The 20,117-nt window shown below is 39.7% G+C and overlaps 1 protein-coding gene and 1 long non-coding RNA gene across 4 annotated transcripts in view; one reads left to right on the top strand and one right to left on the bottom strand.

The window, feature by feature from the left end:
• The window catches only part of SPINK5 (serine peptidase inhibitor Kazal type 5), a 75,166-nt gene that overhangs the window by 35,647 nt on the left and 19,402 nt on the right, over nucleotides 1-20,117 (top strand). For all 3 annotated transcript variants that reach the window (XM_031027365.2, XM_006732624.2, XM_081826882.1), the window contains 12 exons: nucleotides 1,102-1,183; nucleotides 2,546-2,673; nucleotides 4,397-4,478; nucleotides 4,813-4,940; nucleotides 7,601-7,649; nucleotides 9,389-9,510; nucleotides 11,502-11,592; nucleotides 13,949-14,076; nucleotides 14,725-14,791; nucleotides 15,807-15,934; nucleotides 17,652-17,754; nucleotides 19,213-19,340. In XM_031027365.2, the coding sequence (XP_030883225.2) occupies nucleotides 1,102-1,183; nucleotides 2,546-2,673; nucleotides 4,397-4,478; nucleotides 4,813-4,940; nucleotides 7,601-7,649; nucleotides 9,389-9,510; nucleotides 11,502-11,592; nucleotides 13,949-14,076; nucleotides 14,725-14,791; nucleotides 15,807-15,934; nucleotides 17,652-17,754; nucleotides 19,213-19,340 (1,236 nt within the window). The remainder of the gene's footprint in view (nucleotides 1-1,101; nucleotides 1,184-2,545; nucleotides 2,674-4,396; nucleotides 4,479-4,812; nucleotides 4,941-7,600; nucleotides 7,650-9,388; nucleotides 9,511-11,501; nucleotides 11,593-13,948; nucleotides 14,077-14,724; nucleotides 14,792-15,806; nucleotides 15,935-17,651; nucleotides 17,755-19,212; nucleotides 19,341-20,117) is intronic.
• Nucleotides 1-20,117, bottom strand: part of LOC145722721 (uncharacterized) — a 35,908-nt gene that overhangs the window by 10,858 nt on the left and 4,933 nt on the right. The window contains exon 2 of the long non-coding RNA XR_014147195.1: nucleotides 2,889-3,165. This is a non-coding gene — a long non-coding RNA (uncharacterized LOC145722721). The remainder of the gene's footprint in view (nucleotides 1-2,888; nucleotides 3,166-20,117) is intronic.

The raw sequence follows: 20,117 nt of genomic DNA, 5'->3' as shown, positions 1-20,117 counted from the left end.
TTGAGAATGTTAGCAAGAGAGCTGGGAGAAGGACCTAGAGCTATTTACTCCAATATGTCTGCTTCCTTGACACTCATTCTCTTACCACTGGAACATCCTGACAGCCTTGAGCTTGTGCAAATATCACATTGTCCATACTGCTGAAGCTTCATATATGAACCTGTGGTACAAGTTTATAGGCATCTCATCTTCCAAAGAGGTTAGGACCCAAAGTAAGCACTTAATGCAGATATTGATTATTAGAGTTAATGTTGCCCATCAAATAATCATGAACGCTTACAAAATTAAATATTACTTTATATAATGTGACATTTCTCAATAAGTTAGAAATGACAGTTTGCTTTCAAAATTTGGAACTACTCCCAGTTTATTTGATTGAACTCAGATTAAGTAGTTGATTTACATTTTGAACCTATGGTCTTTTGTTTTGATTGATAGCCTTGTGTGGTTGAAATAGCATCAGTTAACCATACATACCATGCAATTCTATTGTGCAAAGCAAATATAGGCTCATTTGGTTTATCAATGTATGGAAATTATTGGCCTTTTTCCACCTGCACTCTATTTTGTCTTTAGATAACGCAGCCATGAGTAAGCAATACATTAATTAATAAAGCTAGGGTGTCCATGATGTGATAGACTATAGACTTGAGAGAAGGGACCTTGGTTAATTGTAGTCCTGTCCTAAAAGTATAGCCAAAGCCCTCTCTGCCTCAGACAAGGGAACCAGTCAGTGTGCTTTGTAAAGGCCACTTTCAGTCTCCAGATATAACGTTACAAGGGTACTAGTTTTGATATCTCCTTGATGGACATTGATGGTATTTCTTTTTTGATCACAGGCAAGAAAGGTATTTTATAGAAAGCAAGCTTTCCAGATCCACAATCACTGTCTTTCTTTCAATGTTAAGCAAAAAGTATAAAGAAGTTATGGTATCTTACCATACTGGAGGCTGTTTTGTTGCTTCTCATCGGTATGTAGTGATAAAAGGACAAAATTGCTCTTTCTAAGGAGGGAGGACAGATTAGCAATGCAAGAATGTGGACAAATAATTGCCTGTACTTGGTCCAATGGATTCTTCTCATTTTTTTTCTCTCATTTAGCCAAGCAGAAGCTGAGGAAAAGAAAAAGGCTGAAGCAGAAGCAAGAAATAAAAGAGAATCTGAAAAAACACCCTTATGTGGAGTGAGTGGAATCCACCCATTGAGTCCTACTTGGCATTCTAACTTGAACATGTTTCAGAATCTAAAGGGTGGAATATTTTCCAGTAAAAAAATTGCCAGGAAATCCTAACCCTTTAATCTGGAGATGACACTGAGATGAATCCTATGGGAACTTGATCAGTGCTTGCTGCTTCCAAGACTAACCCTGTGGAGTAAAAATTATTTGAAGTCTGAAAAAACTGGGTTCTAGCACTGGTTTCATCACTTACAGACTGTGTTAGCTTTTGCAAACCACTTCCCATATATTCCCATATATTTTCTACATATGAATTTTTGAAATTTCACATTTGAATTGGGATAAAAATACCTTCATTCTGCACACAGAAAGCCTGCTTTTTAGCTCTGAAATGTTACAATATTTGTTTCCATAGCCTTCTATAAGTTGTTACTGCTTATTGTTTAGAAGACGAAAGTCTTCTACTTTTCCCGCTAGGTTCTATTCTTTCCGTTATCCAACTATGCTCCCTAACAGAGCTAGAGTAAAGCATCACAATATTAATCAGATCGCAATACCGTTCTGCTTAAAAGCCACAAATGGCTCATCATAAACTATAGGATATAATTCAATCTCCTTATCTCCCTTCTTATTTGGCTTACCTTCATTCAGAAATTTATGTTCTGCTATATGCCCGTGTGGTTTCCTACTTTATTTCCCAACTTAATGGTCTCGTATGCATATTACCCAATCCCCTTCTTATCCATGAAAATGCTGTTTACTCTTCAGTCTCACTCAAATTATTCTTGTTATGTGACATCTTCCCTGGTTTTCACAGTCAGATCTCATGGTCCCAACCTCTATGTTCTCAGATTTTCTTGTACCTGTATGTTTGCACTTATTTTATTCCTCCAAAAATTTTTTTAAGATTTTGTTTATTTGCGAGAGAGAGGGAGAGCACGGGAGAGAGAGCATGAGCAGGCGGAGGGGCAGAGGGAGAGGGAGAAACAGGCTCCCCACTGAGCCGGGAGCCTGACCTGGGGCTCCATCCCAGAACCTTGGGACCATGACCTGAGCTGAAGGCACACCCTTAATCGACTGAGCCACCCAGGCTCCCCTGCCCTTATTTCAGTGCGTTTAGATTATAGTGGAGTTTACTTGTCCACCTCTTTTCTTATATTGTGACATCCCATTATGTCTTATTTGTTCCCATCTCTTAGCAAATGGTGAGTTCTGTTTGTTAAATTAAATTTTACATTTGAGAGAAACACAACTAAAGTCCTGGTGTCAAAGAAGCATAACATTAGTTTCTGCCAATGTTGATGTTCCAATCTTCTGCTTGGAATAGGAACAAAATGTATCCCTAGCTTGCTTTCTCTATCCTGGCAGGAGCTGTGCAGTGAATACCTCAAGCTTGTGAGGAATGGAAAACTCCCCCGCACGCGAGAGAACGACCCCATCCAGGGCCCCGATGGGAAAATGTATGGCAACACCTGCTCCATGTGTGAGGTGTTCTTGTGAGTAGCGCTGCACCTGGGGAAATGAGGGAGCGTTTTGTCCTTTCTGCTTCATTTTGTATTTTTTTAATTTTAACGTTGTTATATTTTATTTCTTAAATTGTGTTTAATTCTTGTCAATGGCATTTTTGCACAATGTCATAATTATCAAAGAATAATTCCGGCTCTGCCCTGAGAGAGGGGCAGTGATGTCCACAAGCAGCTGCTTCTCTTACCCTTCTCATGCAGTCTGGTTTGGTCTCGGAGGTGCCGTGGGTACTTCAGCCTCGTCCCCGTGTTCTAGGATTCTCTCAGTCATGTCATGACTAGAGGCTGATTGTTCTGGTGAGGGGAAGGGAAGTTAGGAACCACCTATGTTGCCATCATGGTGACATTACTCCTAACGAACTCCAAAGAATCATTCTTGCTTATCAATCACTGGCTGAGTTCCTGTGGAAGTGTACAGGATGTAAAGCAAGGATCTTACCCTTGCAGAGAGGGCTGTGAAGTCACCTGAAATCACACAACACATCACAAAGCAAACATATAAATATGCAAAACGGTACATTAATTCATACACAGGACCTGGGGGAATGACTTGGAATAGGAATGATGAGTATCTGGTGGAGTGAACCCCTCCCATGTGTCTCGTGAACACAGGTTGAACAGCTGTGGCAAAGCCTACTCTATGTCCCTAACCCCACACTTTCTCCTTCATGGTGATCAGCACTTTGCTTCGTAGTACAAAACACAGTTAGTAGGGGTAGATTGATATGTCTGACTATATGTTCACCGTCTCTCTCTTCTACTAGACAGTTGTTGTTGTTATGGAAGGGATTCTAGAAAATGTAAGCAGTGAGTTCAGATTAACTCTCTGCTTCATTTCTGTGTTCCATTATGAGAGGACCACTTCAGCAGGAAAGCAAAAGCACATTTAGGATAAAAACCATGTAAGGCTTGGTACATTTAGCAAAGGGGGAGTCATGGTCTTGAAATACCCAAGTAGCTTTTGTTTTATCAATACTAGTTCCTGGTTGTCTCTGTGGATGAAAGTGGAAACAATGAGTGAAAGCTCTGGAAGGGGTCTGGCTCAATGCCAGGAGCAACTTCCTAACAGTCTGAGGACTTCAAGGGTAGAATGACCTATGTGGGGTTTCAAGGATGATACAAGGTAGAGAATTTACTAGCGGATTAAAGCAAAACTGGACAGTAATCAGACATACTGAGTATTAGAAGTCATGAGTAGTGGAAGATCAAAAAACTTCCTCTGGATTAGGATTTAAATCTGTAGTGTACATTTGTTAGTTCTGTGTCCTTGGGAAAGTGATCCATTCTGTCAGTTTTCTCATTTGTAAATGGGGTTATAATAGTAGTTTTGTAACATGCAGTTGGGAAGATTTCATGGAATAAGCCCCAGGTCAGGCACATAGTAAGAATTTAGTTAAGGTGGTTTTTTTTGGTTTTTTTGTTTTTTTGTTTTTTTAAAGAGAGAGAGTGAGCACAAGCAGGGGAGGAAGGTGGTGAGGAGCAGAGGGAGAGGGAGCAGGGAGCCCAATGTAGGGCTCGATCCCAGGACCCTAGGATCATGACCTGAGCTGAAGGCAGACGTTTAACTGACTGAGCCAACCAGGCACCCCAGAATTTAATAAGTATTAACTGTCATAATTAAATTATTTTTGAGGTCACTTTCAACCTGGACATTCTACGATCCTTACTGATCTCCTTTTTAATCATTCTTTTTTAGCCAAACAGAGGAAGAAGAAAAGAAAAAGAAGGAAAGTGAGTCAAGAAATAAGAGAGAATCTGAGAACACAGCTCCCTTTGAGGTGAGGGGAACTTCTCCAAAAGTCAGAGGCATGTGGACCTGGGGTCCATAGATGGCATTCAGGAAACTCCTAAATCCCCTGAAACTGTAGGAAATATTTGTACAGTTTGTTTGTTTATATGTGAGCACATAGCCATGTGCATATGTAACTATTTCTAGGTTGAGGTTGTGCAACTTTTATCATTTAAAAATAGTCATGTCTTCCCAGTTAAGAACTATTCTAAAATAAGCCAATTACTGATCCCCACTTAAGAAAAAAGTCTAAACTTCAGCTATTTTTCCAGTCTGACCCAACCTGTGTTCAAAACCTCAAACTTCCTTCCTCAATTTCACAGGAATTATGCAGTGACTACCGCAAATTAAGGAAGAATGGCCAGCTTCTCTGCACTCGAGAGAACGACCCCATCAAGGGCCCAGATGGGAAAATGCATGGCAACACCTGCTCCATGTGTGAGGCCTTCTTGTAAGTAAAGCTCAGGACTTTAGAAGGAGAGGGAGAAGGAACTGAGGGAAGTTTTCAAACAATGGCAAATAATGCATTTTCCTCTTCAGAACAATGGTCATTTTTGGGTGTCACACTTAAATGAACTAAAATTTAAAAAAAAAAAAAAAACCCACACACAAGAAAACACAAAACCAAAAAGCAAGTGGAGAGCTTTCAGATGATGATTATTGTGATCTAAAGAGAGCCATAATATTTTTTTTTTATTTTGGAGTTCTTTTAACTGTCTTTTCTTTTAGAATATTTTAGAGGTAACTCAAGATCTTTTATTCAGAGAAGAGATTACTCTATGATAACCATATGAATTGCTCTTAGTTTTCTGAAGGATTATCAGCTAAAATAAGAAATGGCTGAGATTACATATAAAATATCATTATGGTGCATGGAAAATTTTAGGGGAAAGGTTTTTTTTTGTTTTGTTTTAGTTTACTACCTTTCTTCTTACTTACTCTGTGTGACCTAATGGAGTAGAATTAAATGGATGAGAGCTTTAGGGACATAGAATGGGCCACCCAGGCGCCCATTCCTTAAGGCTTTTGATCTTATTCCCAAGGGATACTCCAGTTGATTTTCTATATACTCAGAATCTCTGAAAGGTTTCAGTCATTCAGTCTTCCCTGGTGGAGAGCATTTCAACCCTGAAGATTTGTCCTTTAGTGTTTGGGCATGGAAGCACTAAAAACCAAATCATCATAACCAACATTTATTGAATGCATGTAATTGTCATATACTTGCTAAAAGCTTTGCTACTTAATCCCACTTAATCTTCACAATAAACATATGAAGTGGGTCTTTCTTGTATTATCACAAGTTATAGATGACAACATAAAGGCCCAGAGAAGTTGGGAATGATAGAAATATCAGTGCAGGGGGAAAAAATGAAGAAAATTATGTTTTCCACTGTATGCTGTAGACATAGTATAATCATTTAGCAATGCCATTATAACTTCTGGTGATTAATTATATTTGCCTGAAGTTAGGCTTGTTTCTGTCTGTTTTTCTTTACCTTGACATTCATCTTTCAGTGACAAGGAGTTAATTCTGCCACCTAGTGGTCAGCTGTGCTACTTCCTCTGAAAAAGTTCCCAGTATGGAAAGAAAATGCTTCTTAAAATTTTTAGTCAACGTAGACTCATGGTAAAGCTTAGATTAGTTTCCATGTAAAGAAGTATGAGGAACCTCACAATTTTGGAGCTGTTTTAGTAATTTTCTCCCATCACTGTAAAAATTCCTTATCAAAAAGAAATAAAGATTTACTGTGTCATATTTTGTGGGTATGTTAGCAAAGGCTCTTGTCTTTTTTTGAGAATGATTTTTCCCTCCATAGCCTTTTTTTGCACACTGTCATACCATATGCAAACTGTCTTTTCACCTTTTTTAAAAAAAAATATTTTATTTATCCATTTGAGAGAGAGAGAGCATGAACAGGGGGAAGGGGCAGAGGGAGAGAGAGAAGCAGACTCCCTGCCGAGGCTCAATCCCAGGAGCCCGGAGATCATGACCTTAGCTGAAGGCAGACGCTTAACCTACTGAGCCACCCAGGCGCCCTGTCTTTTCACCTTTTTTTTTAAGATTTTATTTATTTACTTGACAGAGAGAGACGCAGTGAGAGAGGGAACACAAGCAGGGGGAGTGGGAGAGGGAGAAGCAGGTCTCCCGCTGAGCAGGGAGCCCGATGCGGGGCTTGATCCCAGGACCCTGGGATCATGACCTGAGCCGAAGGCAGACGCTTACCGACTGAGCCACCCAGGTATCTTCTCACCTTTTAAAAAAGTTTTAATTTGATCAATGAATGAGCAATTCTTACGTTGATTGAAACATAACATTTTTACATATTATTTACACATTTTTACATTTTAAAATGAAAACTTTTTACATATTTAACAGGATTAAATTGTTTAGATTATAGATCCAGTTGTGCTACACTTGATTCGCAACACTGTTAGTTATCAAAAATGGTTAAGAGCTATCACCCTCACTTCATTTCCATCATATACCTTTTTTTTGGAGGGTTCACTCTTAATGATAATCACAGTGATGAAGATAGCGATCACTTATATCACTTTTATCAATCATTTCATTATGTACCAGATCCTTCCTCTAGTTGCTTTACATGTATCAACTCATTTAATGCTCACAACAATCCTATGAGAAGAATGTGGTTACTACTCCTCCCGCCCCTCCCTTCCCCTTCCGTATTTAAAGATGAGGAAGGCACAGAGAGGTTCAGACATTTCTTGTGTTCCTTATGGCTCCGGACTCTGTCCTCTTAAACACCATGCTATACTGCCTCCCAGAAGCCAAATATTAGCACTTTCTCGAGACCTGTGGCAGATGCAAAATAATCAGCCAATAGGAAAGTATTACTGCAATGTTCTTGCTGAGGAGCTAAATGGGTTTACTTATTAAGGGACTTTTTCTTGCACACTATTCTCTTGAGGTGAAGTGAATAATTTCAGTTTATTATCCAATAAAATTCAAATTGCTGTGAGTGGATCTTTGGGGGTGCTTGAGAATTGTCAAAGCAACGAATGATCCACCTGTAAATGTTAAGAATCTACTCTACTGTATTAAGACCCATTTCTTCTTTTCCCCTCTTTTTCTTCCCCTGATCCTTATAGTCAGCAAGAAGAAAGAGCAAGAGCAAAGGCTAAAAGAGAAGCTACAAAGGTAATTTTTCTCAGGACTGCTAATGTTATGCCTTGACAATTTTTTCTCCTTTAAGTATTCTAGATATCTCATTAGCACTAATGGTTTCCTTTTCAACTGCCATGCCTGAAATGAACAACAACAAAAAGCCTTTCACTTGTAAAAAGGGGTCTCAAGTAGAAGTTTCTAGAGTACCAATTTTATTGCATGATAATTCAAATTTTGAGTTTCATTTTATAAGAAGGAGAGGGTTATTAATTTACTCTGTAAGGCATATTCTCCATATTTGGCTTTTCTTATATTTCTGTTGTCACAAGTAACACCAACAAAATCTGTCTGTATGTGATGTCGGATTACTCTAATATGACGGCCATAAACAAGATTTGCCTTTATGGATGTTATTACCTAATAAATGCAAAGCATAAGCCAAATACTTATTTGGGGAAAGTTGACACAGTTTAAAAGTCTACCTTTAAACTAACTCACTTTCTCATGAACTTTCTTTCTGTTGGTTGAAACCATCTTTTTACTGGTAATTTAGAATTGAACACTTGTTTTATCCATAATATCTGATTAGCTGCTAAATCATCTTAGATTTTCCAATCAGTCTTAACACATTTCTCCTTCCCTCTGCTTATATTGTACCTCTCCTGTTTGAAATCTGCATACCCTATCCCTCTACTTTATCAAGGAGCTCCCAGGAAGGCGTCAGTTTCTCTAAGGACTCATACTTGTCCTCTCCTCCATATCTTTATTTCAAATATATCTTTATTTCTTAGTTTGAGCATGTTTTTCTTTTCTTTCTCAGCCTTCTAAAGACAAATCGAGATTCACCAATTTTTTTGCACATTCTTCTTATTTTAAATTTTCCAGCTTTATTGAGATATAATTGACATACAACATTCTGTAAGTTCAACATTGTGTATATTGTCTTGATTTGGTACACACATATATTGTAAAATGATACTCCCATAACGTTACCTAACACTTCCATCACATCACACTATGACATAAATACATTTCTTTTTGTGGTGAGAACATTTAGGATCTACTCTCTTAGCAACTTTCAAGTATACTGTATAGTATACTGTTACATTGTTAGCTATAATAACCATGCTCTAAAGCAGATCTCCAGAACTTAATTCATCTTATAACTGGAAATGTATATCATTTGACCAGCGTCTCCCTATTTCCCCCACCCCCCAGCCCCTGGCAAACACCACTCTACTTTCTGTTTCTATGAGGTCAGCTTTTTCAGATTCCACATATGCGTGAGATCATACCATAATTTTTTTTCTGTCTCCTTTATTTCACTTAGCAGTGTCCTCTAGTTTCATCCAAGTATTTGCAGATGGCAGGATGTCCTTCTTTCTCATGAAGACTCAGCAATATTCTCAGTTCCTCCAGGAAGCCTCCTCTTCTAGGTCCATTGAACTCTCTCCCCTTCGATCTTTCATAGCTCTTATAGAGTGTGATATGTAACATAACACAAACATGTATATTGTTCTCTGCTAACTTTGTCAGTCTTCTTCTGCACCTAGAGTGGAAGCAGCCTCGGGGGAATGATGATGATAAATATTTCCAGATCCACTCTAGTGCAACGACAATTCTGAGTCCATGATGGAAGCTTTGTAAATACCTATCGATTTACTGCTCCCTGTCATCCCTTTTTGTTTTTCTTCTACTCCGCATCACTTATTCCTCAGAAGAAGCAAAGGTGCAGGAAGGGTAGACAGTCATTCTGAGAAAATATTTTCCAGGAGCTCTGCAGTGAATTTCGGAACCAGAATGGAATGCTTATATGCACCAGGGAGAATGACCCTGTCCGCGGCCCTGATGGCAAAATGCACAGCAACAGGTGTGCCATGTGTGCAAGCCTATTGTGAGTACCTACCCTCACCTGTCCCACTGAATGTCTCATCATCAATCACGTTTGAGTCTCAGTTTCCTAGAAATGTGTAGACTATATATCATGCTTGTATGCTACATAAGTTTAAAAGCACATGGACAGTTCATGAAGTAATAATGAATCATACAGTGACAATGTGATTGTCTATCCAGTTATCCTTTTTTTAAAATTTTTAAAAATATTTTATTTATTTACTCATGAGAGACAGAGAGAGAGAGGCAGAGGCAGAGGCAGAGGGAGAAACAGGCTCCCCAAGGAGCAGGGAGCCCGATGTGGGACTCGATCCCAGGACCCCGGGATCATGACCTGAGCCGAAGGCAGATGCTTAACCATCTGAGCCACCCAGGCGCCTTCTATCCAGTTATCCTTCTATCCTCTAGTTAAGTCATGGGAAAGTCTTTTTTTTTTTTTAAAGATTTTATTTATTTATTTGACAGAGAAAGACACAGCGAGAGAGGGAACACAAACAGGGAGTGGGAGAGGGAGAAGCAGACTCCCTGCTGAGCAGGGAGCCCGATGCGGGACTCGATCCCGGGACTCCAGGATCATGACCTGAGCCGAAGGCAGTCGCTTAACCAACTGAGCCACCCAGGCGCCTGTCATGGGAAAGTCTTAATTTATATTTTTAACACTAGATAATCATCATTCATAACTGAAAACAGAAGTTTGATGATCTGGATGCAGTGATATCTTTGTCTCTCTCTCTCTCCCCCACTGACATTTTATGATTCTGTGAATATATTCAGCTATTGGCTAAGAGAAAACCAGTTGGACAGAAGTTTATGAGGCCAGTACAAGAAGTGTTAAAATAACCTGAATGAGAAAAGGAATGGAGAAGGTTGCATTTATCCCTTCAGGGACATTACTGTGCACAGCTGAAATAACACTTTGATAAGTGGTTTAGTATAGAGAGTAAAACCTCTAAGAGGTGAGCCCATACATTAGATGTTTATTGAAATGTCTTCTTGTGAGCCTAATCCAGGGACTTTTAGGCCATTGTTTTGGTGAGTGGAACCAAAGCTCCATTGTGTGAGACAGTCTAGGAGAAATTGATTATTACCTCCTCAGGTTCTCCTCCTTCTTAGATTCCTAATCCTCTACAGAGTCTCTTGCTAGTAGATGTTTAAATAATATCTGTTGAAAAGGTGCAAGGCTATTGTTGTCCCTTAACTTTCATATGTCCTTGTCCAATCTCAGGTATATGCACATAGTTCCTTGAAGGAGAGACTGACAGACTAAGCCAGTAGTGTACACAGTGGCCTGAGAGTCAGGAAATCAAGGCTCTTTTCTCACTTGATCCATGGTCCATGCTGTGCTGATGACTAGATGGGATGTGATCAGTGCTACAGATTTTCCAGCTTTGATAAACTGTGTATCAGTAGAAAATAGCAAGAAAGCCAGAAGCTTAGGCTCATGATCAACCTAAAATATTCATTGTTGAATCTTATTGGACTTGGATCATTATTCTAAAACTTGAACTTCAACCTGAATATTAATTCCCTTAAAATAATATCTAAAAAAATAATTTTATAGTGAAACATGGTTTATTTTTACTATGGGCCCATTGTCTGACTTGGTATCACCTCTGGCTTTCATCACTGATATGGTTGTTATTTACAAAGGAAAAGTTGCACAATTTTAAAAAATCAAGGTAACTGTGGCTTCTTTCAGATCATTGAAATCACTGATTGATGGGATAAGACTGATGGAATCAAGACTACTTGAGGGTCTCATACTGATAAAAGATCATGCTAGGTTTTTTTTTAAGGTGGATTGTATTTTATTATTATTTTGTTTATTATCTGCATTGTTGGGCACAGTGATAGTATCTCTTAGACTGGATAAATTTTTACTGAAGAGTGAATCTGACCTTGTCTGGAAGATCCTCATCTCTTTTTAAAATACATTATCATAGACAATGGGAAATTGTACTTAGCTTGTATCTTCTTTGTTTTTAATTGCAGCAAACTTGAAGAAGAAGAAGAGAAGAAAAATAATGGCAAGGAAGGAAAGGACAAAGCACAGGCTGATAAAGTGAGAAGAGAAGCAGCACAGGTAACTGTTTTAGATATTAGAACCACATAAATATTCCATTCCCCTGGACAAGCCTCCCACTCCCACCTCCTCATCCCAGTGTCCTTAGTGACTTTGCAGACTGGGAACATGTATTTGGATCCTTGTGTATAAGAGGATTCCTTCTTCCCATCCACACCAAATCTGATTTAGTTGCTTGTGCATTTGAGAAGAGGTCAGTCATCATTTTCTCCACTGACCATGTGAATTGTATTATCCCAAAAAAAGAAGTGTATACAGGTGGCTATCTTGTTATCTGAATACAAACCAATAGAGGCAGATTTCAGATTTTTCTCTGTATCTTTTTATATAAGGATGATTAGTTCAAAACAAACAAACAAATCTAAGTTTTAATCCCAATTAATTTTCTGTGAGATTTTGGGAAAATTACTTAACAGCATTTTTGAACCTTGGGTTTACATTCTCACATGATGATGATGATGATGATGTTGATGGCTATTAATTATTTAGTTGCTGCTATATGCCATATAGTATAGCAATTTTAGGACTGATCTTTGTAGTAACCACTCAAGGTATGTATTATTGTCTGTATTTTATAGAAGAGGACTCAGAGGCTCAGATAAGAAGTTAGGAGATATATATAGTTAATAATTTGAGAGCTAGCAATTAGAACACAAGTTCTGGCTATAATGCCCATGATACACCTTAGATCTTGCACCCTGTCACCATTTGTAAGATTCCTACAGGGCACGCCTCAGGTCTTCATTTCTTCTCTCCTGTATCCTTTTATAATTTGGAAGACCTGACTTCTTACTGTTCTCCCTGCTCTCACCTTTGTTCCCTACAATCTACCCTCAACTCAGAAACCAAAGTAGTTATTTAAAAACATAAGGGAGGTTATGCCACCCAGTGGCTTCTCATCTCACGCAGAGTAAGAAACCAGGTCCTTCTAGTGGCTTACAATGCCATGAGTGATCTGACCTCTGCCACCTCGCAGACCTCATTTCCTACTTTCTACCCATTGCCATCCTTGTGCTGCCTTGTGCTTCTTGGACACTCCAAGCATTGATTCAAGGTATCCCATCTTAGGGACTCAGTCACATTATGGTTAAAAACTTGAACTCTGGACTCACACTGCCAGGGCTCAAATACTGCCTGTGTCTCCCTTCCAGTAAGGCAGACAGTTTTGTGTCTTACTTTCTTCACTTATAAAATATTATTATGTATATTATTTTTATGAAGTCCTGAGAAACTTATCCATGTATATCAGCACAGCCCCTCACATGCCTTAAGTCTTCAGTATTATACATGCAATGAACTTTACTTTCTGTATGGTCCCCTCATACTCAGACCTGACTATCCCTTTCTTCTGTCAAAATTCTGGCCACTTTTCATGGCTCAGAATAAGTATTAGCTGCTCTCCACAGATTTTCCCCATTTATACAATATACTTAATAACTCTGTCATCTATTATGCCAGCAATTTTCCTTTATTCCTCAATTATATCATTTGTTTTATTCTAACTTATAGATACTGCTATGCACTTTCTCCAAAGACTCTAAATACTCTGTACTTGGTTTTTATGGTTGCTCTAACAGATACCACAAACCTGGTGGCCTAAAGCAACACAAACTTACTATCTTTGGTTTTTATATTAGAAGTCTGACCTGGGTCTCACTGAGCTAAATCAAAGGGTTGGTAGGGCTATGTTCCTTTCTGGAATCTATAGGGGAGAATTTCTCTTTGCTTTTTCTCACTTCTAGAAGCCATCGGGCTCCTCAGCCCTTGGACCCCTTCCATCATCTTAAAGCCAACAACATCATGTCTCTGACTGTTCTTCTGCAGTCATAATGCCCTCTCATTCCCTCCTGTCTCACTCTTCCAATTGTAAGGACTGACCCCTGCAGTTACATTGGGGACATAGGAGAATCCAGGAGAATCTCCCCATCTCGAGGTTCTTAACTTAATTATATCTGCAAAGTCCCTTTTACCCTGTAAGGTAATATAGTCACAGGATCTGGATATTAGGACTTGGACAAATTTGGGGGGTAGGAGTTTTATTCTGCCAATCACAATTTTTTTTTTTACAAAAGGAACAATAGATGATTCTTCTTCATATATCTTACAGTACCTAACCCAGAATAATATTTGAGTTGAATTGAAGGTTTTCTAATGAGATCAGTAACGTAATCTTATTTTCCAGATAACGTGTGAGCTAGGCCCCTGAAGAGTATCTTGGTAACATTGACCTCCTACATCACCATTTTGATGTATCCGTTATGTTTGGGAGCATTCTATCATAGTTTTCAGAGGGGTAATGTGGAAGAGTTCTCCGATATTTAGTTACCTGATTCTTAAATCCACCCTAACTTGACAGGAGCTGTGCCGTGAATACCGTAACTCTGTGAGAAATGGTCGACTCCCCTGCACCAAAGAGAACGACCCCGTTGAAGGCCCAGATGGGAAAATGCATGGCAACACCTGCTCCATGTGTGAGGCCTTCTTGTGAGTAGAGCCACAGCCACTGCTGCTGAGTGTGGAGAAAATAGGCCTGCGGCAGGCAAGGGACATCATACCGAAGGTTTTCTCTAGGAAGTCGCTATGGAAGCTATCTTTGCATGGAGTTCAAGGATTTACAGTTATAAAGCCATATACTTTGCACATTTCTTTGAGGTATTCTTAGTGTTTGAAAATGTCCTTGAATTTGCTCCAGGGAGGACCATATGCTCACAACAGATTCCCCCAGAGTTAATGGCATACAAGGACTGGGATACCTGTTCTCTACATACATACTACCATGAATAATCCAAAGATGTGATCACTGGGCACTACCAAATTGAACATTTGCTAACATCTAGTAAATATTTTCAAGCATCCTCATTGCTTTCTGGGAAAAAGCACAATATCTTTATTTTCCAGAAGAACGTAGTGCTAAAAATTTGTTGATTGGTTTGCTATGACGCTTGTGTCTTATGCTTTAAGCAAAGTTAAAAACAAAAAACAATATGGAGAGCAGTGCATTTAGCTTTCTACTCCCAAACTCAGTTTGTGGAAGTATGGAAATAATGAGATATTTCTATCTAGAGAGATTTCCCCTTTAGAATAATAGGTACTGGGTGCTAGGAATGATTCTCCCCTCTCCCCCTCCTACAGCCAGCAAGAAGCAAAAGAAAAAGAAGAAGCTGAATCCAGAACAAAAGCTAAGAGAGAAGCTGAAAAGGTAGTTGTCCTAGAAGGTTAATATCACAGTGAAGGATGAGGTTTTGCAGTTTCTCTGTAAAAAAAAAAAACAACACATGGAACTACCAAAAGCCTATGTAAGAGAACTCAAGGTTCATCTAATCTAGGAATTGATAGAATTTTCTTAAAGGACCAAATAGTAGACATTTGAATGGTTGTGGCCGTTCGGTCTCTGTCCCAACACTATTGTCACAGCTGTAAAAGCAGCCACAGGTAATATGCAGATAAATGGGCATGGATGTGTTCCAAGAAGACTTTATTTACAAAACTAGGTGGTGGGCCAGAGTTTGCTTACAGGCCATAGTTTGCAAACATCTGATCTACCTCATTCCTGTGTTTTTAAATGGAAGATTTAAAACCCAGAGAGAAGGAAGAAGTTGCAGTGGGACTATCGGCATCAGATTCCACATCTTCGTATTTCAGAGTTCTCACAATTGAAAAATGAAAACAAAAGAGTTCAAACCTAGACCTCCAGTCACCAAATCTAGCGTAATTCCTAACCCACTATGTCGTTTTGAATGACCACATTGGGTCACATCAGTTATGTTCCTCACTTTGTCTTTAATTATTTCTGGTGCCAGCATTTTGGGGAAAATAAAAATAGTACATTGGGCACACTAGAATATTCTAGGATAATATTTTCTTCGTTTCAAAAAGGTTGATTCCAAGTAGATTTTTTTCAGGTTTGTGGTCATTTGCTTGCCCCCATCAAAGATGAGCGGCCAGTTCTCCAAGAACCCAGGTTATTAAGGGATTCTTTCTTATGTGTGGATGCAGATTCAGTCTGGATTTGGGGGCTAAATCTCAAGGAAAAAGAAAGAGAATCTTCTTTTTAAGTCATGTGTGTTTAGTAGGAATTGAATGAAACAATTGCCAGGAAGAAAAATACCCAGAGGTCATTTTCTGTTCCTGTTTTACTAGGAAGCACTTGGAAGGAATCCAACAAAGTAATTTATACGAAAATACCCACGCTCTTGCCTTTTCTCCTCCTTTAGGATACATGCAGTGAATTTCGGAGCCTTTTGCAAAATGGAAATCTTTTCTGCACACGAGAAAATGATCCCGTGCGTGGCCCAGATGGCAAGACCCACGGGAACAAGTGTGCCATGTGTAAAGCTGTCTTGTGAGTGCACAAATGAGGCCCCTGCCGGGGGTTGACAGAGCTGGGGAGACAGAGAGCCAGGAAGATAATGTCTATTGTGTTTGTCCTTTCTTTACATGTAAAGGGAGCAAATGATTCTCTGCAGAGCGTTTTCAGGCAAATCTTTCTTTATAAAGACCAAGATTCACAATTCTAGAAATAGACAATATATGACTAGGGTATTACATTCTCTATAAATTCTGGAGGAGAGCCCACCTATTAATAGATCACAACATCTTTCTTGGTAAAATTTTAAGTCCTTTGCTGTCTGATGGATCCCTTCTCTACATCATCTTTTAAATACCTCTGGGAAGATAAACATATTTTACTATCAGCCTAACTTTTCTACCTACGTTTTTGAAAATATCACATTTTTCACAAAATGAAAAATAGTTCTTTACAGAAAGCTCAGAAGTACACATAAAATATTTCAGTCATTCAATAGCCATTTATTGAACATCTACAATGTACAGTGTGAATAATGATTGTACATAGATGGATGAAATAGACATGGGTACAAGTTCATATAATAGGAAGGAGGATAGGAGCCTGGGTGACTCAGTCAGTTAAGTGTCTGACTCTTGGTTTCGGCTCAGGTCATAATCTCAGGGTCCTGGGATCCAGCCCCACATCGGGCTCCACACTCAGTGGGGAGTCTGCTTCTCTCCTCCTTCCTCTGCCCTTCCCCCTGCTCTCTATCTAAAATAAATAAATAAAGCTTTAAAAAAATACGAAGGAGGAATTTGCTAAATGATAAATGATGTATTCAATGGGTTCTAGTACTTCAGGGAAAGGAGAGTTTATAGGAAGTTTTATGGGGGAGTAGAACTGGACTTTATAATTTGGATAAGATGTGAACAGGAAGAAATGAGAGGAGAAGAAGGAAAAAGCATAGGTAAAGCTCTAGAGGTAAGGAAACCGTGTCAACAGTAAAGAGCAAGTCATTTAGTTTCGTTAGAACTTAGCCACTTTGCTGGGTTTGAATGCCAGATCAAGGACTTTGAAGTCAATCCTGTATATCGTGGGAAGCTGCTAAAATTTTTCAGGTAGGAGAGTAAGTGGCATAAATATGGTTCCTTTGGGAAGATTCGTATGTCGGCAGTACAAAGGGAACAAAGAGAAGGAAAGGACTGAGATTCGGAATGCTGCTGGTGGTAGAAGAGGTTTGCAGGAATCTGGGAGCGATAACTAGAGTCAGAGAAACAGGAGAGAAGGTGAGATGTGAAATTAGTGTCATGCCGGCAACAGCCGTGGGAGCTGAGAGGCAGGAGCAGACAGCTCCAGGGTTTTGTTCTTCATGGAAGGTAGAGAGTCCAGGAGCAAGGGCACATTTGGTGGAAAAAGATAATTATTGTTGGACCTCTTGGCTCTGAGGTATTTGAGAAGAATCCAGCTGAGAGTCACAGTGAGCATTTATGAAGGGCTAGTAAAACGCTCCCGTGGTCTTGCTTATGTTTACGTACTTGATTTTCCCCTACAACAGGGAGAGCTTTTCCAGGCAGAAGGACTCAAAAAAAAAAAAAAAGGACTCCACATAATTCGTCTTTCTGTTTTCAGAGGGCCTGCAACGTGGTAGCTGTTCCGTAAATGCTGGTGAATTCTATACAAATCTAATTTGGTCACAGGAGGAGGAACTCGCAGAAACGCACCCCACTCTCTGTAATCTATTATTCCCTATCTCCCCCTTTCTAATTTCCAGCCAGAAAGAAGATGAAGAAAGAAAGAGAAAAGAAGATGAAGGTCAGAGAAACGCGACGGGGCATAGTTCCCACGGTGGTGGTGGCAGAGGAGGGAAAGCTCAGGTGAGAGAACCTCTAATTTGCACAGGCAGGGGGGACACAAGTCACGGACAAGGGCACCCGTGGGAAAGGGGAACGGACGTCATGCTGGGTGTGAAGACGTCCTTGGAAGGACAGGGCAGCTCCCCCCTTGAAACTGTAGGGTAGTATCTCAGCAATTTTTCATCTCTCTAGGGCGCATTTTTTACTTCTTTAAACAAGGAAATAATTAACATGATGACGTCACCCGAGTCTCCTGACCCCTTTTTACAGAATGTAGCTCTCAGGCCAATAACTGATCACGGCAGAGACAGTGACATCACCATGGGGACGTTCCCCGTCAGCATCTCACGCTCCTCCTTTCTCTTATTGTTCTCTCTTTCCCTCAGTGGAGCCCCGGGTTAGAGGCAGATTTTCTGTTGGGATCCAAGGCAGCATAATACGGTGAAACTGCAGGGTTTTCAGAGCCAGATAGTTGGGGGTACGACCCTGCCCCTGCCGCGCAGGACTTGGGCAGCTTGGAATAAATTAGCATCTCACTGAACTCTGGTTTCCCTTATTCACTCTTACAGGGAGAAAATAAAATAATTTAGGCAAGTTTTTAGCACATTTCCTGAGACATTTTGAAGGGTCAGAATGACAGTAATTGCCTGTAAACCCCCTCCTCCAGCGTGTGAACACCACTGCGTAAGACGACTCATGATCTCAGGGTCCTGGGATCCAGCCCCACATCAGGCTCCACTTGAGCTCTCTTCTTACTACCTTGGTATATTAGGACCATCTCTTTGCTCCAGATCTGTCATCTGTTGATAAATTCTGGCTATTCTGTTTTTCCATCTTTCTCGGTAAGGAGGCTACATCCTCACTCTCAAGGGCGAGAGCTGGTAAGGCCCTTTGTCTCTCGGCTCCACAGTTCGCTCAAGCCTCTTTTCCTTGGCATCTTGCATAACTTTATATTTCCCTCCAACATTTCTTTCTCCCTTTGATCTACACCAGATGTCAGCAACTTCTCTTTTCTGTAAAGGCCAGATAGCAAATATTTTAGACATTCTGAGTCCTATAGTCTCTGTTGCTTTTGTTCAGTTCTGCCATTGTTGTCAGAAAGCAGCCATAATACCTGAATGAGTGAGGGTGTGTTTCAAGTTTTATTTATAAAACCCCATATATAAAAACAGGCAGCAGGACAGATTAGTCCTGTAGGCTATAGTTTGCTGACCCTTCATGCTGTTAAATCCCAGCGAGTTTGATAATTTCCCTGTGTAGAACCTTAAAAGCAATATTATTATCCATGACAACTGACGTCTTAGAATATGGGTGATTCCAGTCCCCCTTTCTCTGTAGATAGCAGTACTAGGTGTTATATATAAGAGGAGGTAAATCAGAACTTTCCTTACTCAAATTGTTTTGAGTTAAGTTTGTTAAACTTAACAGCAATACAAGAGATCAGGTAATCCGGAGACCTACTCTCCTCTCCTTTTTCAGGACCAATGCGCAGGGTATCGGGACAAAACGCAAAATGGAAAACTCAGTTGTACTCGGGAGCATGATCCTGTACGTGACGCTGCTGGCAAGTCGTACAACAATAAGTGTACCATGTGTAAAGAGATACTGTAAGTACTTCTTTCCACCGGCAGTCCAAAAATTAGTCACCACTTCCTCCTGAATGACAGGCTCTTTCTCATTTACTTACAACTCCCTCCAGGAAAATTATTGTTTTTGTTAATTCCCAAGTATCGTCTCTTTCTCTTACATTCCCTAAGGAACAACAAGCCTTAGCAATGGCAGCTAATCAATGTCTGATTCCTACTCTATTTTTTCTATCATAATTCTGTGACCTACAAGTGCCATCATGGTAGACAATTGTGCTTCAGAACATATAATGCCTAAGTCCTATGGAGAATTTGTGAAGGTCATTTGGGATAGTTCGCCAGCATAGTTTAAGAGGGCTGTTTCTTGTATGTATACAACACATTTATTGTATAATCCAGGGTGTGTTGCTTCTGTTTTCCCACGGTGAATGGTACTGAATTGGAGTGCTTTATTATCCAACTCAGCCACACTTGGTTTGTGTTACTGAGGCAAGTAACATAACCACTGCTGTATATAAAGGCAGTTTTCTAGGTGACCTTGATGGGTACTTGTAGTTCTAAAATTTGATGCCTATAGCACAATGTTATTAATTATGGCATTTAATTGGTATATACTTAATAAGTAATGCTTCTCCACATATACATCTGTTTCACCTTTCTCCTTGAAAAGAAATTATAATCTTGTGACAGTATAGGCCATGTGAGAAAATTTGATTAGTGCAAATGTTGCATTTTACAGATGAGAAAACCTGAATTTTTTTTTTAAGTTCAAGGTCTCATGGGGGGAGTGAAGATAAA

The sequence above is a fragment of the Leptonychotes weddellii genome, chromosome 7 (assembly GCF_054177405.1).
Source record: "Leptonychotes weddellii isolate Sample4059 chromosome 7, ASM5417740v2, whole genome shotgun sequence".
In the NCBI taxonomy this organism is placed as follows: Eukaryota; Metazoa; Chordata; class Mammalia; order Carnivora; family Phocidae; genus Leptonychotes; species Leptonychotes weddellii.
Note: the sequence above shows the minus strand (reverse complement) of the source record. Positions and strands in the feature narration are given on the sequence as shown.